This window comes from Pipra filicauda, unplaced genomic scaffold (assembly GCF_003945595.2).
Source record: "Pipra filicauda isolate LSUMZ 115617 unplaced genomic scaffold, ASM394559v2 scaffold545_size329813_pilon, whole genome shotgun sequence".
NCBI classification, from domain to species: domain Eukaryota; kingdom Metazoa; phylum Chordata; class Aves; order Passeriformes; family Pipridae; genus Pipra; species Pipra filicauda.
The window spans coordinates 76,641-98,285 of record NW_024104693.1 but is presented as its reverse complement, the minus strand read 5'-3'; the positions used below and the strand labels follow the sequence as shown (position 1 = coordinate 98,285).

The following is a 21,645-nucleotide window of genomic DNA, read 5'->3' as shown; positions in this document are numbered from 1 at the left end:
ATGGTCTTTGTGATAGAAGGGGCATAGAAAGAAATCCCAGCATTTCTCAAGACTCATTCATGTTGCTAAATCAATCCAGAAAAGACATAATGCAATCAACTCATAATCATCTAGAGGTAGATTATTAAGGGTTATGTCACAAAGAGAAGCCAGGAAACTCCCATCAGCCATTCCAGGTCTGGCCAGGCTCTTTAGTTCAGATTTAGTCATTTAGATATAGTCCTGTTTGAAAACAGCTATGCTGCTTCTTTCAGTATTTCTAACCAATAACAAGTTGAACAGATTCTGCAGGAGAGAGGCAGGCAGGCTTCTTAGCATAGGCAGTAGCCAGGCTGCCTGCAAACAGAATAATCAGTGTGTTTTCCAGCAGCAGCAGCATCGTCCACCAGAAGCACAGCACCTTGATACCTACAGATTAGCCTGGGAGGGCCAGTGCTGACCTGCAGCTAAAAATCCAATCTAAACGGAAGATGACTCACCGTGGCCTATATGCCACAACCCCCCAGCATGCTGGGTTAGGGGAAGACTTACCCATCCAGGTGTGAAAACAAAAAAAATGCAGAGAGCAGCCTGGCTAATAAGAGTTCTTGTGCACTTGAACATTAGGACAAAGCACTCAGCTAAGGGTCACCTAAATAGACCAGGTCAGACCAAGTGCTGTGAATGACTTTTGACACTCTGTTAGCCCTGACTAACCTGGAATGTGGATCCACTCCATAGACCAGACTACACTCAGAAAAAAAGTTGGACTTACTTTTCCCATTACCTAAGCATCTTAGTTTCCCTCTACTCTGCTTAACTGGTTACTTGATCTGAATATATGGATTTGCATAGATTAATTTAAAAATGAAATGAATATTTAGTGACATTATTAATACAAAAATTAAAGAACATGGTATTAGCTGGTATAGAGAAAAAATGTGACAGAATATGTGTGCCACATGCACGAATCAGTACTACAGAAACTAAGAAAAGGAAGTTGCTCTGATCAGACAGGTAGTCTATCATGTCTGCCCATTTTTAATATATTCTCTGAGAGTAGCAGAAGGTACAAATGGCTCATATTCTGTTATATATTTTTAGCTGACAGACTCCAATTATAAAACTTACATTTTTCTCTACCACATTCAAAAGACAGGACAGATCTGAATATTCATCATTCTATATTGTTTTAGGTATATTTATATTTTACATTAAAAATATGGCAATGGAAAAAAAGTTAAAAACACTTCAGGATATATGCTAGATGAAACAATCATGGATGATGCCCATGTAATGAAACATATTTCCAAAGTAAGAAAAGTGACTTATTTCACCTTTTTCTAAACAGACCAAACAAATTTTTCAAATCTATATACTTCAAAAAAGAAATCAAATTACTATTTGGCTACACACTCATTTCTTCAAAGGACAACACTAGAAAGATAATTTGTTAGTTAGATCAACTACTGTTTTGAGACTCTTATTTGCCTTGAAACACAGAAAACTCAGGTTTGCCACTAGTCTGTTCAATGACCTTACATAAAATACCTTTTTCCTCTCCACCTCTTCCTACCCTGAACATGAAAATGTAATATTGATCACCTTGAAATGAGAGGTACAATGTGAGAGAAAATTATTGCCATTATTACTACTTGTTGGGTCCTTTTTATCCTGTATAATGTCAGCAACCTTAACCTTTCAGAGCTGAACACACTAACTTTATTAAAGACCTGTCACCCATACATCTGCTTCTGTTCTGACATAAACAACAATTTCTATGGAAAACAACAAAAAATAAGAATTTATGTGGGAAGATGATAATGATTCTTTTTACTAGGATTATTTTCAAGCATGGATTTTATGCTACACTTATCACACAAGATAACTATACTTCAACATCATCTATTGACATGCCTTTCAATTGCCTACTTACCTGCTTACAAACTAGTCTTACAATACTGATAAAACAGATTCCGCTCTGGTTCCAAAAGATCTCTGTTGCTTAGTTCCACAAAGCAGGACAGAGAGTACAGTCCTTATTTCAGAAACATTCACAATATGACACAACTGGGATGAAAAAGGAGGCCATAAGTACATTTCAGTAGAGAAAACAAAGTGTAAGATAGTTGGCTTCAACAAAACAGTGAACTACATGGCAGAAACACCGAATTCTCTGACACCATGGAAAAATGACAAATTACTTGGCTGTGGAATAGCTGGGGCCTTGACTAAGATGAATTAGGCTGTCTATACCTCACAGAGTTTTTATTTCAGGAGCAGCTGCTTGAAATTCTTCCTAGCACTTTTAGTCAGAATATTGCCTATTTTTTCAAAAGACAAACTTTTCAGGAAAAATTATTCTCTTCGTTAGAAATTCTCCAACTTCATAAAATTTTCCAAAGTACTGGGAAGAAAGAAACAACATGGCTCCTTCTGTTTCTAAGCTCTGCAGCACTCCCCTGAAATTTGGAAGATCCTAGCCTGTTTATTCTATCTTATTTACAGCAAGGACACACAGTTAGGTCTCCCACTTCTCAGTACTAAGCTATATTCCCCTCTGGTTCTTTGTCAGAATCTCATGTTCCCTTAATATACAAAATAAAATATCTACTGGAGTGGAACTAGAACTACAGTATTTCTTCCTCAAGAAGAAATTATCACCCAAAATTATCACCCAAAATACAGAGGCATTTTTCTTTTCTTTTTGTAGATAGGTGTATTTTCAAAGTATTTATACAAAACAGAAGTACTCTAACCTTCTATGAAAAACTATCAGTTCTACCATATCTTACAAACGTCTGGATAGGGGACTCTTCTCTAAAGACAAGATAATTGCATGTAAATCCCAAATCTAGCATCTTTCCGTTTATAGCACATTTTTTTGCAAATTTCATCACAGTTATGCAAGAGAATGACTATATCAAGATACGAAAAAATAATGAAATACAACAAACTTCCAAATGTGTAGGGTAAGAAAATTAAAAAAAAAAATGGAAAGAAATTGCTTGTACTGTTTTAAGTTAAAAATTCTGTTCTGTATCTTTCTTGCACCCTAATACCTCTTACATTTCAAAAAGGAGTGGTTTGTTAAAAGTTTTCTGGAAGTTTTTGGCATTCTTCTCCTTGAAAAAAAAGGGTATAATAAAAATAATGATCTTAGACTGATAGGTCAAAAAACTATTGAAAAAAAATATTAACAATTTCTACAAGTGCTACATTTAGCCAGGAACATAAAGACCATGGAGTTTGGGACCAAATTGTGTTCCTGAAAACCTTTTTCCTACACAGAATTTCTTCAGTGCAAACTACTGAACTCTGACAAAAGGAATCTAATAGATTCAACTTCTGAACAGACAAGAGTGGCTGTGTAAATTATAACTTTGCTTTGCAATTACCATAACAATAATTTTCACAGTGCGCTTTTGCTACACAGAAACATTATCCTTGTATTTTCTAAATAAATTCTCTGAGATCATATACAAGTTTGGTTCATTATGTAAAATACTGATGTCCTTCATGAAGGGTGCTTAAAACACAGCCTGAAGCAAATGGAAGAACTGCAAGAAGTATTTCTGCAGAACTGTATCAGGCAGTTAGAAAACATGAGCAAACACCTTATCAGCATCAAGGGTTTGTATTTAGCAATCTGTATTTAAAAATTATATTTGTGTAAGTTCCATTTTCTAGGTGTCATCGTTTATGAATCATACACAAGATTATCAATTCGTTCCACCCTAACCAGGTGTATATTCTCCTATTCACAAATCATTCACAAGGCTGCAATAATAATTAAATGTTATCAGATATTATCAAAACTGCAAGAACCTCCATAACAATGCCATTTTCCAACATGGAATGATACTGGTTTTTAAGACACTGTCATTTTTCCTGCATAAGCATGTGCAAAAAAAATATTAATGAATACCTTGTTAAAAATAAATTAAAGAGCCTGCACAGAAAAATGTTACAAGAGGATTCATTTTGATTTATTTTCTGCTTTGTTATTTTCTCAGATATGGCAAACAATGATAAGAAAAAATAAAGTCTAATACATGTACTTACTTGTGATAAAATGGAAAGCTGATGGTGACAGGTTACTGCATTTCGATTAGCCTCCAGGAAGTACTGCTGGGTTCGTCTTCTCTCCTGATCCAGTTTCTTCTCCAACATGAGATGAGAGGTGGATAGAACATCCAGGTATTTCATCATAACATCAGACAGCAGTGAGCTGACCTCCACTATGTCTGGACGTGCCTCTGCATCAGGAGTCAAGCAGCTACAGAAATAATATCCTCTATTTACTTATTTCTAAAAAAAAAAAAAAAACATTTTTCACCACTGTATTTCTCCACTGGTATTTATGGAGTCATGCAGGCCAGCACTCTGTTCACTCTGCATGGGAGTTTGATGCTGTGCAGCCTTGTTGAAATACCACAGCACAGCCCCTGGTATCAGCTGGAACAATTATCCTTGGCACCAATCCAGACAAAACTGCAACTAGGGGCTGCAGCTGTGCACCCCCAGACACACTAGGGAGTGCCCAGGGCCTATTCGTGGGACTGGGAGAGACATTGCCTCCCTTGTGGCGACTGTGCTCTAGTCAAGGAGCTGCACCACTGAACAAAGCATCTGTGAAGGAGTGTGTTGTCAGAAGGATTTACAGGAGAAAGTCACGATTTTCACAGAGACTTTGCAGAGACAAACAATGTTCTCAAAACAATGCAAAGAAGGAGGAAAATCTAGAGCTTACCCTCAAAGAATCAGTGGATGGAGGCTCCCAAGAGGAGCTAGATTGGAGACTTGTGACTTCTGCCAAGAGAAGGAAGGCTTTTCCTCTGACTACAGATATATAATTACAGAATAGGTATAGTGACCTAGCAAAAGGTGAGGAAGAATAAGACCTAATGGAGGACACATCAGAGCCAGGTGAGTCTGAATCAAGAGTTCACATCACAACTAAGATGCAGTAGCTGACAGTCATTTGAGGCTGAGGAACAGAGGCATCCATCTACTTGATCTGATTTGATGTCTGTGATGTCTGTTGCTTGGACTCAGGACATTGTGGAGATACTACTGATTCATCCTGACCCTTGGGCTATTACTTCTTGCTGTTCATTCATATGGGCACAAATAACACTATCAGGGTCGACTCTGAACACACTGAAAGTAACTACAGTGCACTGGGATCAAGTGTGAAGGACACTGAACAGAGATGGTGATCTCCTTAATTCTATCAGTGAGGAGGAAAGGCTCAGGTCAGGGTGGGTGCAACCTGACTGTGTATAGTCAAAAGCTTACGAGTGAGGATCAGAGGAACAGACCAACATGGGTGACATTGTGGTAGACACCTGCTATAAACCACATAAAACCAAAGAGGAAGTCAATGAAGCCTTTGTTGGACAGATGGAGGAAGCTTTGTGATGGCAGACACTCATACTCATTGGGGCCTATTAACCACCCTAATATCTGCTGATGGAATGGTTGACTGCAGCAATCAGGAGACTTCTGGAATCTGCTGATGACAATTTCTTGGTGAAGCTGATTCAGAAGCTAACTAGCAAAGGCACTCTGCCAGATCTGTTGCTCACAGACAAGGAAGAACCAGACAAGGATGTGAAGATTAAGGACAGCCTTGGCTACAGCAGCCATCAGACTGTGGAGTTAAAAATCTCAAGAGAAGTGAGAGATCGTATTGTTACAACAAAGGACTTCAGGACTAGACAACTTCCAGGGGCCCCTTCCAATCTAAATTACTTTACAGTTCTATGGTTCTTGTTTCAGGCACCCTAGGTAGCTGTTTAGTGACTGAAATAATATACTATTAGGTCTATTTTTAAATCCCCAGAATATTTTGTATGCAATGTAGGACAGAAAAGCTGATAGGGACAGTTCTGCATGCACTACAAAACTCTTAAATCTTAAGTCCAGTGAACCTGATAATTTACTACAATTTCCCTACAGAGTACTACTGACCTGCTAGCACACATAACCCAACACTCTTCTTTAAAGAAAGTCACAGAATGGTTTATTATTTTAAAAACAGTTTTAAATAAAACACAACTGCCATGTGAAGTAGCAGTTCTGAAAATATTTTACAATACTTGAACTCCTTGATTTTAATCTTTTTTGTTTAAATTCTCTCAAATACAATAAATAATTTTCATAACTTTTAAAATCTGTTTTACTTGAAATTTTATATTTCTTTTGAAGAGATGCAAGTTTTTCACCCTTAAGAAATATTCTTGTTTGGGATTTTTTAATTTTTTCTTTTTAGTCCACTGAAATTGGTCAAAATTTCCCAGAATAATGTGAGCTATAATACATTTCTCATGAATTCTATTTCCATTTCCCATGCATCTAGAAATGATTTATGACTAAACACCAACTAGATTGATGTTCAGCTCTGAAAAACTTCGGTGATTATGATTCCAGAACTTTCTTTTGTAGTTTAATCCAATAAAACTGTATTTTAATAACAATACTGAAGAAGAATAATAACGCTAAATGCAAATTTACAGTTGCAACATTAAGCTTTCAATGTTTTTTCTAATCATGATCAAGAAATTATTTTTCTATTTGACATTCATCTTTGAATATGTATTGTGTTTCAGTCATTCAAAAATAGCTCCTTTTCTGTTAATTTTTCCTCACATATATTATAACTAAAATCTCATTATTACTGCTTTTCTTTAATGTTCCTTATTCTTTCTAAATATCTCACAACTTAAACAAAGCCTTAATTTAAGAATTAACCCATAGTAAGAGATAATATTAAAAATAAAACAAATAAAAACAAACAACACTTTACACTTCTCATGCTATTAAAATATGTAGAGAAATCATTAGGTAATATAAAAATTTTAATATTTTCATTAAAATTAATTTCCAAATCTCCTAAACGTAAATTTTAGTACTATTAGCACCTATACTCGCCATTGTTGTCCTTCATTCTCAGGGTCTTTAAATAATAGAAACCTTTTTGTACAACAAAACAAAGTATAAAACCCTTAGTCTTTGTACAGTTAAGTGCTTTTTTAGAGATGGAATTGCATATCTGAGAAAGTATAAGCATGTTTGTGCTAAGTGGGGCTTTTTTTAAAATGAAAAAATCAAGGGAGCTAGATCTCCACTTCACTCTGTGCTTTGCTTTACACATGACATTATCACCAGAAAGATGTAAACATAGCTAAGAGAAATATGTGATGAGTGAGTAGAACAAATACAGTCTCATTTTTTCCTCCATTACTGCATTCTCTCTGCTTTGTTATCTCTGCTATCATGCTAAGGGGATTATAAGGCAGTGGAAAACATATTTCCATCAGTCAAATAAACAGAAAAACTATGAATGTGATCACACAGTGATCTATAAATAATATATTGTAACTGGGGTACTTCCTTGACCATAATCTGTATTTGAATATTGCTCAAAATGCTTTATTTTCATGGGGGATAAGAACTGATGTGTAGGGAATTAACTCCAGTGCTGATATTGTTAAATTTAAAAATCTAAAGAGTATACTGGCTAAATGAATGTGCTGACTATACTCGTATGTTTTCCTGTTGCATGTGTGCAGTTGTATTGTAGATGTTATTATTGAGGTAAGGAGATACCTCTGTTTTTCCTTAAATCTAAAGATATTTCCTTTTCAGAGACAAATACTGGCAGTTGCTTAAGTCTGCAAACTGTCACATCATCTCTGCTGGAAGCACAGAAAACAAAAACATCTTTTCAGAAGGATGTCGAAATAAAATGAGATGAGTAATTACCTCTTAATGGTAAATGACACTTTTTCAGAGTACAGTCCTTCTGGCACAGGTTCATACATAGCCCCTACTATCTGAAAAATAAATAATCTATAGTTTGTTGAAGAAAAACACTCCATTATTTATTTCAAGATCCCATATGATAAATATTGTTTCTTTATTGATGGGCATCACATCATCAGCTCTAACTTGCAAAACAACTTAGAACACATCTTCTAATGCAGAATATCACTTCCAATAGGGTATCCACATTAATGTATATAATCACTGCAGACTAAAGTGCTACAATATCAAAATCAAGGAAACAATAAACACAAACCCCCAATTATTTATTTTAATTTATGAAATCTTCCGAAGATGTAGATACACAACGCTGTAGAAAATCCAATATTATTACATCAAGCAATTTTATATATCTGAAGCTCCTATCACTAAATGCAATGAGTAAAATATGCTAGTCTGAGAGGTAATAAGAGATTAATATTTACAAGCAATTTTTGCAATTAGAATGGCAAGATACCAACTCACACAGTGATAAATACTTGTGCTCATTCACACATTAGAACTGAGAGCAGTTTGTGCACCTATAACCTTAAACAAAGTCCCACAGATCAGGCGAACACATGCAGAAATAACTGGTACATTGATCTCGCAAATCTGAATACCTTAGTAGCCAAGGAGAGCATATTGGTGCTGTAAAATGGTGGGTTCAGAGTTGCCATCTGATAAAGGATGCATCCTGCAGCCCAGACATCAGCCTTCTCTCCATACGGCTCACTCTTTACAGCTTCAGGACTAAGTAGAAAGCAATGCAAGTCACAAGCATTGAATGAATTCACCTAGAAGAAGGTTTATTTTCTAAAAAACCCCACCCAATATTTAATTAGTCACTACAACATAATTTCAGAGCACACACAATTACATTCAAAAGGCTGCATTTATTTCCTTTATCAGCCAAATTCTTTAAGAGGAAGCACAATTAATAGTTTTTCGACCTCTACTGAAGTTCTTCTCATAACACTAGTGGTTTTTATGTTGTTCGCTTGTCCTTTCCACTCATTTTATGTCTTTGGACTTAATGGATACAAGTGAACTACAGGATTTAGAACTTGTTTACAGTGATGGCATTTCAATAAAATGGACTAGAGAATAGATAAGTATATCACATTGTCTTGTAATTCAGATATCAGAAAGATTTAAATTCAACTCCCATATTTAGAATGCTAATGGATACAGGTTTGCTATTAATGTAAGTCAATAAACTTTACTCATTGTATCATTTTCATCCTCTTAAAACTGCTGTAATGCATTTGTGTGAGGATGCAGCGTGGACACTCAGATGACAATACAAAAAAATATTGTAAAGATCCATTTAAAGCAAATGGAAGAAGGCAGCAATTTCAGACTCCACTTCCCTTTTCTAATTTCTTCAGTATATTAGTAGGTATATTCTGATGTTGGAGGTCAAGTCTTAGCAGTATGTAAGAGTCATATCACAGGATGCGGTTTGAGGGTTTTTTTCACTTATTTTTTTCTCTCTGTAATCATTCAGAGATACAAAAACTACTTGACTTCTTTCATCTGAAAATCAACTTGAAAACCTACTTGTTTACATTACCCCCTTCAGCTTAGAATTTGGAACCACTATATCAACTCCATAATTATACTACTGATATCTTTGGTAAAATGCCTTATTTTGGAGCTGAGAGGTACTGTGTAAATTCAATTAATGATGCTAGGAGATGTCCTGCTGCTATGTATAAAATGCAGAAAACGGATTTTTAAAATAAATGGGACGAAGTCCCAAGATAAATTATAATAAGATAAATTAAATTAATTTAACAGAATAGAAAGGCAGAACAGAGGTCACAGTGCAGGAAGGTGAGAGAAACTGACAGGTCACACACTTCTGATAAAATTGATCAAGTGAGATACAGATTCCTGAGGGAAACCTAATTAGCAATTTTTCTTGAATCTTCTGCTGCTGTTACGTAACAATAGAGTGGAATATGGGATATTGAATATCGTGTTAGAACATAACAGCATTTCTGCAATCACACTGTCTGTGACACTAACTCACGACTTTGTGGAAATTTCATTTTTATGTATTAGAAGTGTCTATTAGAGCAAACATCAGTATAGCAACTTAGATAGATGGTGAGCTCAGTAAGGCAAAGTCCCTGTCTTTGTAAAGTTCTAAGCATGCTCCTATCCAGAAAAATAAATCTGACTTGAATTCCAGTCTTTCATTCTAGTGATAATTTTCATGCATAGAGATCAAGTTAAAAATGACTATTTTTAAAGGACTAAATTATATTAAAATACCAAATTGAGATTATTCAAGCCAAATCTATGTAACTATGCAAAATGCCACACAATGCATAGCACTCACAGGAAGAGTAAGTTGAATACAATCAAGAGAGAAACAGAAGCACCCATTAGCTGGCCTGCAGAATCTTGTGTTTGTGAACAGCAGAGAAGAACCTTGCTTGATGTCCAGAGCAAACAGACTTGAAAAAAATAATACTATGATTTGGAAATCACAGAAAGAATATAGTGCTGACAAAGTTGTAGTTTTAGCATGGTTTCACACAAATGCACAATAGCTGGAAGTTAATGAAGTAATTTGTTCTGTTTATTCATGCTGAAAGATTTCGTGTTCTAAATGCACATCTAATGCCTTTTTCTTTTTCCTTTTTTTTAATCAAAAGGAGGACTTGCAGCAGAGTACTATTTGATCTTTTCTTCCAGAACAAAAGTCTTAGTCAGAAGTCTCTGATATTTAGAGCATTAGGATGACCAACACCATAAAAAATAGTGTCCCATGCTTAAGAAATACTTTAAATTAGCAAAGTAATATTTTTTAAGGTGACCATGAAAGTTTTAGAGCAAATATAAAATCCCATACTTATACGATGCTATACTTTTATGGCTAATTCATACTGTAATTTAGATTTTTTTTTTAATAGGATTTTCAAATATTATTTATTTACTTTTAAGAGATGTAGTGAAATCCCTCACCATGCTCTACAGGCCTGCCTCACCATCTGCTAGTTAGAAATGTGGGTGGGGTACAGTACTTGTTGACTAGCAAAACAGTTCTGCAGCCAGTTGCATCTTTTGGATCCACGCTGTTGAGGGATGCCAAGCAGAGAAAGTACCCACTTCTGTTCCTGTACACTGACACCCACAAACAGGAGGGTGGTGGGAGTACATATGGTTTGCCTAATTCAGTTGACAACTGTGTATAAACTGTCACTGTCTGGTCAAGACCAGAAAGAATGAGTAGAACCAGCCTTACTCACAAACACTGAAAACTTAAGGGTATAGTGGTGGTATGACCTTTTCTAGGTTTATTTGTAAAGGTAGGATTCTTCTTTAATTCTTAGATTAAGAGATCTCAATTGGCTGAAAAAGGACAGTGGTACTAATTAAATTTTTAGCAAACAGATGTCTGCATCAGTTTCAAATGCATTCAGTGTCAAAACAGAACACAGAAAAGGGGAGAACTCTAGCTGATAAAGAATGAAATTTCCATTGCTTCAAGGGCTGCTTTTACTGCCACAAAGCAGCAGTACTGATGCCATGCTCTCTGATATCCACAGTTATTAAAAGTGGTGGCAGACACTTATCTAATTAGTAATTTAATTCTTGCAGCTAATATATTCAAGATAATCACTACAGTTTTCATCTAAGTTTACAAATAACTGGTCATTTCCAAATTACATATTCAAGCTGAAAAAGCTTACTCCAGGAACATTATGTTAACTATGAGAGGGTCCTTTACTAAAAAAATGTCCGCAGCAAAAATCCTTCTAAATGAAAGACACAAAATTATATCTACAGAATAAGTGTCCTAATTCTCAGCATCTAACACACAATTTTATAATTGTTCCTCAGAAAGTTCACTCTTGTTCAATATACCAGCATTGTTTTTATTCTTAATAACAAAGTCTTCTATGCCAACAGCCTTAAAATGAGCCATTGCTTAATCCAAAGACTTACTTGTTTTTTCTTCTGAACTACTTCTACAAAATTTTAAGCAGCTACTTTAAATACAGAAGATAGCTTTCTGTACTACCCTACATTTTTAATTAGGATTTAAAAAAAAATTATAATAACCAAATCTTTTCAGTATTTGTGCTACTTGTAAGATATCAAACACATTTAACTAAATCACCTCTACATGGCCTTGGAGATATTTTTGCAATCAAGCTTTCATTTATAATTTTGCTTACTGATGTTATTTCGTCATGGTTTTTCTTTAAGAATACTTTTAAATTAAAACTGAATCTGCTACATTTGCACTAACACATAGCTATATGATAGAGGACTATCCTCACTCAATTAGTTCACGTTCACATTAGTTATTAGTAGACAGAAGTTTCAAAATGAAGAAAGAAGTCCTGAATTTGGAGAGGGAAGAAAAGAGGAGATGGGGGAATTTCCTAGAGCTTCTAAAACTTCTAAAAAATGTTGTCAATACTATGACTTTATATGGGGCAAAACCAGTGAAGATTTCCCAATCTGCACAGAACTTCAATAAGCCACTTGTGAGTTATCTTAGTACAGTGTTCACTGGTGCTTCCAACAGGTGTAAGAACATGCTGGTATATGGCATTCTATAAAGTATGAGGACTATTTTCAAATAAGACATGGTTTCAACTAGACAGTTATGAAACCAGTGTGAAAAAAACCTACATTTACTCTATAATCAGTTCTCTGAGTCACAGAAAGAAGGGGAAAAAACTATAAGGGAAAAAAAAAATAGCTGCTCACCACCAGCATCATCCCAAAAGAGAAAAAAAAATAGAAACCCAGTTGCTCCTTGTCACAGTTTTTCTCTGGCTAGTTTGCTGTAAGCTACAGATACACGTTCAATATTATAGCTTCAATAATTACCAGTAAAACCAATGGAAGAAGAAACAGGAGCCACAAAACTGACAATTTGAATAAAGAGCTCCTGAGAACACTGCTGTGAGCTATTTGCATTTCTCACCTACATGAAGAATTCAACACAAGCCTTTTGGGAATATTCTGTCTATCCCTTGAGTGATGAAGTAGGAACAGGATTTTCAATTGCTAGTTAAAAATTTTACTTTCACAGTTTTCTATTTTGAATGTAAGGCCAAGTAAGTCTATAATAATTTAGTATGTTGCCTTCTAACTTGCTACCATTTTTTCCTCATTACAAATTATGTTAAATATTTATATATATATATATATATATATAAAATTTTCTTCACAAAAGACATCTTTTCAAGCATTCTAAACTTCTACTGACATTTAGAGAAAAATTCATCATTTCCATCATTTTTTAAAATGTACAGGAAGAAATTTACTACCTTCAGATGGCAATTTTACAGTGTCATAAATCCTCTTGCCATCAGGTGGGGAATGTAATTTTGAAAAGGGTGAAGTCAGCTAAGAGAGGCCACTTTCATGTGTAAGCTCTCTCATCAGTGTAATCTCAATATTTTTATTTTCTAGTCCAAGCATTGCCTGTCTCTGCCCAGAAAGTTCCTCTATATTCATATAATTTAGTCTACAGAGAGGCAAAACTAATCCACACTCGGTGACAGGCCACTAATAGCTGTAGGATACAGCTGACTATATAATACCTGCCTTATGTTTTTCTTAATGTCTTTCAAAAAAACCTAAACACTAGTTTGATGTGGAAGAACACTCTTCACTGCAACTAGTAATAAATTTGTGTAAAGTGTCTCAATCTAAAACATCAATAATCACTGAAAAATGTTCAAAACCAAGATCCTAGCAATAAACCACTGTAAATCTCAGCTACACTGCTGTTGATCAACAATTTAGGGAACTCACTAACTCACTGCTTTCTTTCAGCACAAATTCAGTACCCCTCTGTCTGAAGCAGAACCACATGTTCTATAATTTACTTTTTGGGTTTTTCATCTCACACTTTTGAAAATAAAGATATGGACATCCAGTTAACCTTCGACAACTGATTTGTATTTCTTTGCATCTACAAACCTTCAAGTTTTGATGTGTGCTAACTTTATATACTATTGCTTAAAGATGTCAAATATATTAACTTTGAAAAATAATTTATGACCTTGCAGTATAATAAGACATTGTTCCAGAACACATGAAAAACTGCCATCAACTCACTTCTAGTTCACCCAGATCACGTATTAATATAAATCAAATGACATTTTTTAAAAAGTTCATTCCATTGTTCTTTACTCCTATTGCTTTGTTAAACAAAAACCTTCTTCATACCTAAGTCATTAAATATCCAAGGCAGAAGCATGTTCAGAGCACCAGATCCTCTTACCAATTCTTAAGTGCAAACAGTCACTCATACCTACTTTTTTCCCCATCAAAAACTTAAAGCGCACATGAAACTGTGAAGACCAGGACAGCCCCACATGTGGTAAGTTGTTTAGGCTGTATATTTGAAAAATATTGACAGTCAAATGGTGTCTTGCTCCTGCTGTTCCCACTCACTCTTTTCCACCACCGTCTGCTCTCCTGTTCCAGCACAAGTACCTCTACAGCTGTATTATACATCAGACCACAGACCCAAACTATTTTTTAGCCAGCTCAGTTCTTTAATCTAGTTTATCATTACGTTTACGCAAATGCTTGTGTTTGCACAGGAGTATGGCTGTTGCAGTTTGGTTTTTTTTTTCACAATTGGATTTTTTCCCTTTAATCATTTCATTGACACAGTTTATATCACAGAAAATGTATAAAAAACTTCTGCATATCTCTTACTAGTTCTTCGTTCTGAGAATAAAGGCTATATAAAAACCTGCTGAAAAGAGCAGAAGAATCTTATTGTGAGGACTCCTGTTTTCATACTCAGAAGTAGAAGACCAGCAAGTTACATTCAACTGCTACATGTTCTCCATCTTTGAACTCCTCACTTTTTTATCATGTGCAGACCATTATACTTCCACTGCTTTTACACCTATGAACCTTTAGTGCTAGAGAAAACAAGTGCTAATTTCAGCGCTTTCTGAATTTCATAGAGCAATGCACTTCATTGCACAAGTGTCTTCTTAAAAAGTATCTTTAAAGCTGAAGGATGTATTTCATGGATGTTCATTGAGACATCAAAGTTTCCCAAGAAATCCATATCTAAATGTTCTCATGATTGAATACATGGAAAACAACATCTTCCAAAAATTCCTAGATATGTCCGTACTTGCTGGGACACCACCAGGCAATTTCAAAGTCTCTGGTGTAAGTATCAATGGTTGCAGTAGAACAAAAGTAGTTGCCAAGAATTCTTGTAATGTAAAATGTCATATGTACTTGAAAGCACGGAAGACATCAATATGACAACTTCCTTTCAATGTAGTTATACCAGAAACAGTGTTGCTAACTGGATAAAACAATCCATGCTTAATTTGACATTGTTGAACAATGAATTAAACAAACAAACAAACAAAAAAAGTATGACAGTATCTGTTTAATGCTATCTAAACTGAATTAAATTCTCTACAAGTATGAACATTCATTGATTTCTCATAACTGTGTGTGTGTGTCTGCATGTTTATGTATGTCTCAATATATATGTGCATACCTATATATCACAGGAAAACAGAATCACAGAATATGCTGAGTTGAAAGGGACCTACAAGGGTCATCAAGTCCAAATCCTGGCCCTGCACAGGACCATTCCCAATAGTCACACCATGTGCCCAAGAGTATCATCCAAACGCTTCTTGAACTCTGTCAGGCTTGGTGCTGTGATCATTTTCCTGGGGAGCCTGTTACAGTGCCCAACCACCCTCTGGGGGAAGAACCTTTTCCTAATATCCAACCTAAATCTCTCTTGACACAACTTCAGGCCATTCTTTTGGGTTCTGTCACTGGTAACCACAGAAAAGAGACCAGTGTCTAACCCTCCTCTTTCACCCACGAGGAAGTTGTAGACTGCAATGAGGTCTCCCCTCAGTCTCCTCTTCTCCAGGTTGAACAGATCAAGTGACCTCAGTTGCTCCTCATACAGCTTCCCCTCAAGGCCCTTCACCATCTTCACTGTCCTCCTTTGGACATTCTCTAATAGCTTAGTATCTTTCTTATATTGTGGTGTCCAAAACTGCACACAATAATCAAGGTGAGGTTGCACCAGCACAGAGCAGAGCAGGACAATCCGCTCCCTCAACCGGCTGGCGATGCTTTGCCTGATGTCCCCCAGGACACGGTTGGCCCTCCTGGCTGTCAGGGCACTGCTGACTCATATTCAACTTACCGTTGATCAGGACCCCCAGGTCCCTTTCTGTGGCACTGCTTTCCAGCATCTCATTCCCCAGTCTGTATAAACACCCAGGTTGCCCCATCCCACGTGCAGAATCCGGCACTTTCCCTTGCTGAACTTCATATGGTTGATGATTGCCCAGTCCTCTAATTTGTCAAGGTCTCTCTGCAGGGCCTCCCTGCCTTCGAGGGAGTCAACAGCTCCTCCCAGTTTTGTGTCATCTGCAAACTTGCTTAGTATCCTTTCCAGTCCTGCATCCAAGTCATTTATGAAGATGTTGAAGAGCACAGGGCCCAAGATGGAGCCCTGTGGAACCCCACTAGTGACAGTTCACCAGTCTGATGTTACCCCATTCACTATCACCCTCTGTGCTCGACCCGTGAGCCAACTGCTCACCCACCACATGATGTGGTTATCCAGCTGTGCTGGACATTTTGCCCAGAAGGATCCTGTGAGAGACAGTATCGAAAGCTTTACTGAAATCCAAAAAGATTACATCAACTGGCTTCCCTTGATCAGCTAGCTGGATTACTTTGTCATAAAATAAAATTGGGTTTGATAAGCAGGACTTTCCTCTCCTGAAGCCGTGCCGGCTGTGACCAATGACTGTGTTATGTGTGTATATGTATATCCATACTCCTACTCAAAGATATATTTTGGGTGTCTAGAATTTTCCAGCCAGAACGTTTCATTGCAAAACAAAGCAATTTGGGAGCACTCGGTGTACAGTACTATTGAGTTACATTGTCTACAAAAACTGGGAGAACTCTCAGCATAATGCAAGATTCCAGGTATCAACATTTAAGTATCCTTTATGTTGACCACACATCTATTTGCAATGTTTTTTCCCATCATCACGATAGAGTGTCTAGGTATATTGGGAAAATATCTCATAAAGATACAAATCTCATAAAGATACAATATATCGTAAAGATACAATTCAGTTGGAATCTGGCCTTCTCGTCTACCTGCTGTACCTGCCAATCTGCAGAAAAGACTTGCTGGGAGTCAGTGTTTAAAATTGCTACGTGTTTCTCGGCCTTCACTTTTTTAATAATTTTTTTTCAAGGACAATTTAAAAAGCCTTGTAGGCTCTATTAGAAAATGTGATCTGAAGATCAAGCTGCTTCTTTCTTCAGTTGTCTTACTATTACTGAAGAATGTAATGAAGTATCACCTTTCACACTGTAACAAAAATACAGTTATCTAACTAAACTCTGTGCCCAGCTGTTTCAACTTTTTTATGCTTCTGAATTTTCAAGATTATCATATGCATCTGTGAGTAAGCTATAAGGACAAATCAAAGTATCATTAATACATAATTTAGTGTTCCAGTATTACATACAGATCCTCTGGGAGGCTTAAAACAGAAAAACACAATACAGTTCTAATTTACACCATTATTCCTTCAGACATATTGTGGATCAAAGTCTGAAACAATAAGAGGAAGTATAAGCCAGATTCTGAAACTTACAAAATAAAATTTCCTTTCAGTGTGATTTGTTATTTATATTATTAAAACCAAGCATCACTGTACAGTCCATACATCTGTTGTTCTTATTTATACAAAAATATCTAGCAAATTGTCAAGCTGTCAGTTTAAAAAGAAACGCTGTAGACAAATTGTATCTGTAAGTTGTGGCAAAGTGTTATCCATATACATAAAAACCCTGAAACACTCATATTCTAAAAAGGTACTGCTAACATACATCTGACAGGTACTTCTAAGACTTAATATCCAAATTTCATGTAAAATGCTTAAGGAACTGCCTTAAGTCTGTAACTGTATAAACTGCTCAAGAAAATATTTTTTCCTTTTATCTGTGGAACAGAAATCTGAACATTTAAAAAAATGGCAAAGGATTTTTCTAAATGAGATATATGCCTTTTGGAATGAACTTCAGTCAGTGCCTTTGTCCAGCTAACCAAGCTTATAAAGAAATGGCATAAGTCTTTATATTTCAAAGGGAGATATGGAAAAGTAGGCATCTGCAAAAAGATCTACAAACAGTACCAAATCCAATTCTACAACAACTCTAAAATAAACCTCAATCTATAATAACTGATTTCATATAAGGTGTCAATTTCACCTAACTTTAAACTCCTCTAAGTCAGATTTATGCTCGGATCCCTGTGTAGCAAATGAAGAGAGATAGGCACATCAGGTGGTTGATTCATCTCATCCTAAAATAACTGTTTAAGATAGATGGGATGAAATTCATTATTGAAGTGCCTATTTTTTCCATTACTTTCAGTAATCATCTAGCTGCTTGACTGGAATAAGATGCCCAGCTTTTAAATTGCTACATATAAGCAAGATGAATCCCAGCCACACAGAGACTTGTTTCTAACAGTAACTTGTGTTTCACAGTAAGGTATGAATTAGATGACTTTGCAAGTATTTGGATTTACTGGGACCTAATATACAAAATAATTAACTAATAACAATTTTTCTGTCTAGCAATCACATTCAGTATAGATTAAATGGAAAAAAAAAAAAAAAGGAAAAAAGAACCCACCAAAAAACCCAGAAAGAAAGCAGACAGCAGAGAGATGAAGATTTTACCTGAATAAAACAGCAACTTCATTCTCTTCTTTTACATAGAATTTAAAATTCCCAAATCTAAATAAAGGCCATTGATCGAAATGCCCCCCAAAATCATTATGGAAGTTAAGAGATGACACATGCACACAGACTCATAACATAATAATCTAGATATAATTTATTTTTTTTATATTAAAATGAATTATTTGATAGATCACTTACAAACATCAGCTGAAAAAGTAAGGCTACATGGAAAACTGAGCAAAGACTAAAGAGAAGGTAGGATAAGGTTTGAGATAGAGGTTTGAAATCTGGCTACCATGAAAAAGCAAGTAACTGAACAAAGGTCACACCAGAAACTAAAGCCCAAAACGCAAATAAACAGAGCAAACAGCTTTAACTAACCATCAAAGACAGCAAACAGACTATTAAGGAAGCATCAAAGACAGCAAAATGACGTATAATGGCACTAGAATTTGAAACAGCACATCATATACTGAGCAACAAAGTAAAGCAGAACAAGAAATAGTAAGATTTAGAAACAGTAAGGTTTTGCCAAGGTACCAATAGAGCTGACATCTAAGATAGAAGAGAATGGGAAAAGCAGAAATAAACTCACTGAAAGTATTTTAAGTCCTGTAGTTCAGATGTCATAGGAGCATAGTTTATCTAAATGTAGCTCAATTAACAGTACTTAAAAGAAAAAGGAAAGAAGAATTCTAGCAAGCAAATACCAGTAACATTGGACTAAAAGACATTTACAAGCTCATAAATTAGTTTGATGAAATGACTAATCTTATTCTAATAAAAAGTGTTCATCCATTATTATTATCTCTTCCATAGAGATAATAAAATAATAATTATTATACATTAAAATAATTGCTGTACAATTTATACAAGTTCTATAGAAATAACTATTTCCAAGAAGTACACTGCTGGTTTACAATGTGTTACAGCACTAGAATAGCAGGGTTTTTTTCAACATAGCAGTTTAAATTCATCATGGAATATATAAAATTATTACATACTACACCCTAGCCCCTAACATTAAAGTAACATCTTAGAAGCCAGATCAGCACCATTCACTTGTTAGAAAACAAGTACAGAAAATTGTTTTCACACTCTCTTTGAAGTAAAAAACCTATGATACGACTTTAAGCTACTTATAAGCCTTTTGTGAGTAAAACAACTCTCCTCATGATAGAAAAAAAAAATCTCTATGGGTTAGTCCATGTCACTTCCAAAGTAGCCTGCTTTCTTTTAGTTCAAGATTTTTTTTTGCATTCTCTCCTGTCTAGTATTAAGTTATCTCTTATGGTGGAGACTTCTATAATTTCCATTGAAACATTTTTTCTAGAGATAAATACAGGTATCTTCATCCTTTATTACTTTGTTTCACATCATTTCCAGTTTTACTCTCACATATAATGCTATGTCACACTGGATGTGGTACATTTCAAATGTGAGGTAACAGGAAACTAGACAAACTTCTTACTTAATAAAAAATATATAAAATTAAATCGTTTTGACATCTTTTTGGAGGCAATCTCTGTCAAGGATGTCAACCTTGTTGGCCTTCCCCCTGATTTTGATCCACAGGCACTCAACCTTATTGCTACTGACTTCAAGTTCTACAGAGTCAAGAGACTCTCTAACATATAGAGTCACCCCTCCACCTCTCCTACCTTGCCTGTCCCTTCTGAAGAGCTTGTAGCCACCCATGGCAGCACTCCAGTCATACGAGTCATCCCACCATGTTTTTGTGATGGCGACTACATCACACAAATCATATCACAATACTGATTTATGCAGTGTTCTCACAAGATATGGCTATAAACAGAAGCAGTGACCAGTACTAGAAAAGAAATTTGGTTAACATAACACAGTATGCAGACTGACTGTGTAGTCCGTAAACAAAAAGTAATAACAAGGAATATTTTATCCTCCACACCAGAGAAGATGTAAGTAAAATAGTACCTCTAATTATCACTAAAATGAGAGTTTCCTCAAAACACCACAGCAAGAAAACTCCTCAACTTTAGCACAAAAAGCCAAATCTTACTTAACATGGTTCTGTGCAACAGTTTTCTAACAGTTGAGAACAATTTTGTTTCAGAAAGATCAAGTTAGTTCGTCAACTAAAGTGGAATCTTCTTGCCCACTTCTTCATGACTTCTGAGGGGTCTTCTCACAGTTTCTCAACAGCTTTTCAAGATCAGTAAAGTTCTCAAGGAATAATGATGGGATTCTCTACTCCATCCCAATCTCAAAATTTATTTCATTTCCAAGAGTTTATCTAAATTTTTTCTATACATATCCAATTATATATATGTATATCTTGATCTGCTTCTATATGTCTCTTTCGTAAGTTACAGTCCTTTTTGTGAAACAAAGAAATGGAAGGTATAAGTGAAAGGAAACATCATTCTCTATAACCATGGACAATTGCTGTGTCTCTTCTGGGAAGGCCTTCAAGACAGCACGATAATAAAGACTCTGCCACCGTTAACTTGGAGCAGATTGTTTCTGGTGACTTATGAGCTGGGAAAAGACTTCGGGATTCATTACAAATTCCCTAGAGCAGTTTTTTCCACAATTTTTAATGTATTAAGTGTAAACACATCAATTTAATACATCTGGGGTTCTAAACATACACATTGCTGCATTCTTTAATTCAGGAATATAACCAATTAAAAGGAATTTAATTAGTATGATAGTAGAATACAACCTAGTATGAAGTAAAATTAAAAACCATCACAATTACAAAGCATAATTATATGAGGCCCTCTCTCTAAACATAAAACACTGTCTGCTGTTACTTTATGATGACACAGGGTTTAAAACATTGCATTAGCAAATTGATTCAGTCAAGCCCAAATACAATTATGTTTGGTACATATAGTGATATGTTTTTATCTGAAACACTCTGCATAACGCTGCATAGCCAAATTTAAATAATAAGCATCAGACGCTACTTTTATTATTTATTGTTTTGTTTCTGTACTATATTGTCTGCTCCAAAATGGTGGGTTGTAACTCAAAATACCCAGAACTATTATCCTGTCAATTCAGAAGAAAGCAATTTCTACCATTCTAAAATGAAAATGCTGTC

General features: G+C 35.5%; 1 protein-coding gene across 1 annotated transcript in view; it reads right to left on the bottom strand.

Moving 5' to 3' along the window:
* NEK10 (NIMA related kinase 10) overlaps positions 1-21,645 on the bottom strand; it is a 91,924-nt gene that overhangs the window by 28,402 nt on the left and 41,877 nt on the right. Inside the window, 3 exon segments of the mRNA XM_039387245.1 lie at positions 4,045-4,258; positions 7,750-7,820; positions 8,412-8,541. Of these exon segments, the coding sequence (XP_039243179.1) occupies positions 4,045-4,258; positions 7,750-7,820; positions 8,412-8,541 (415 nt within the window).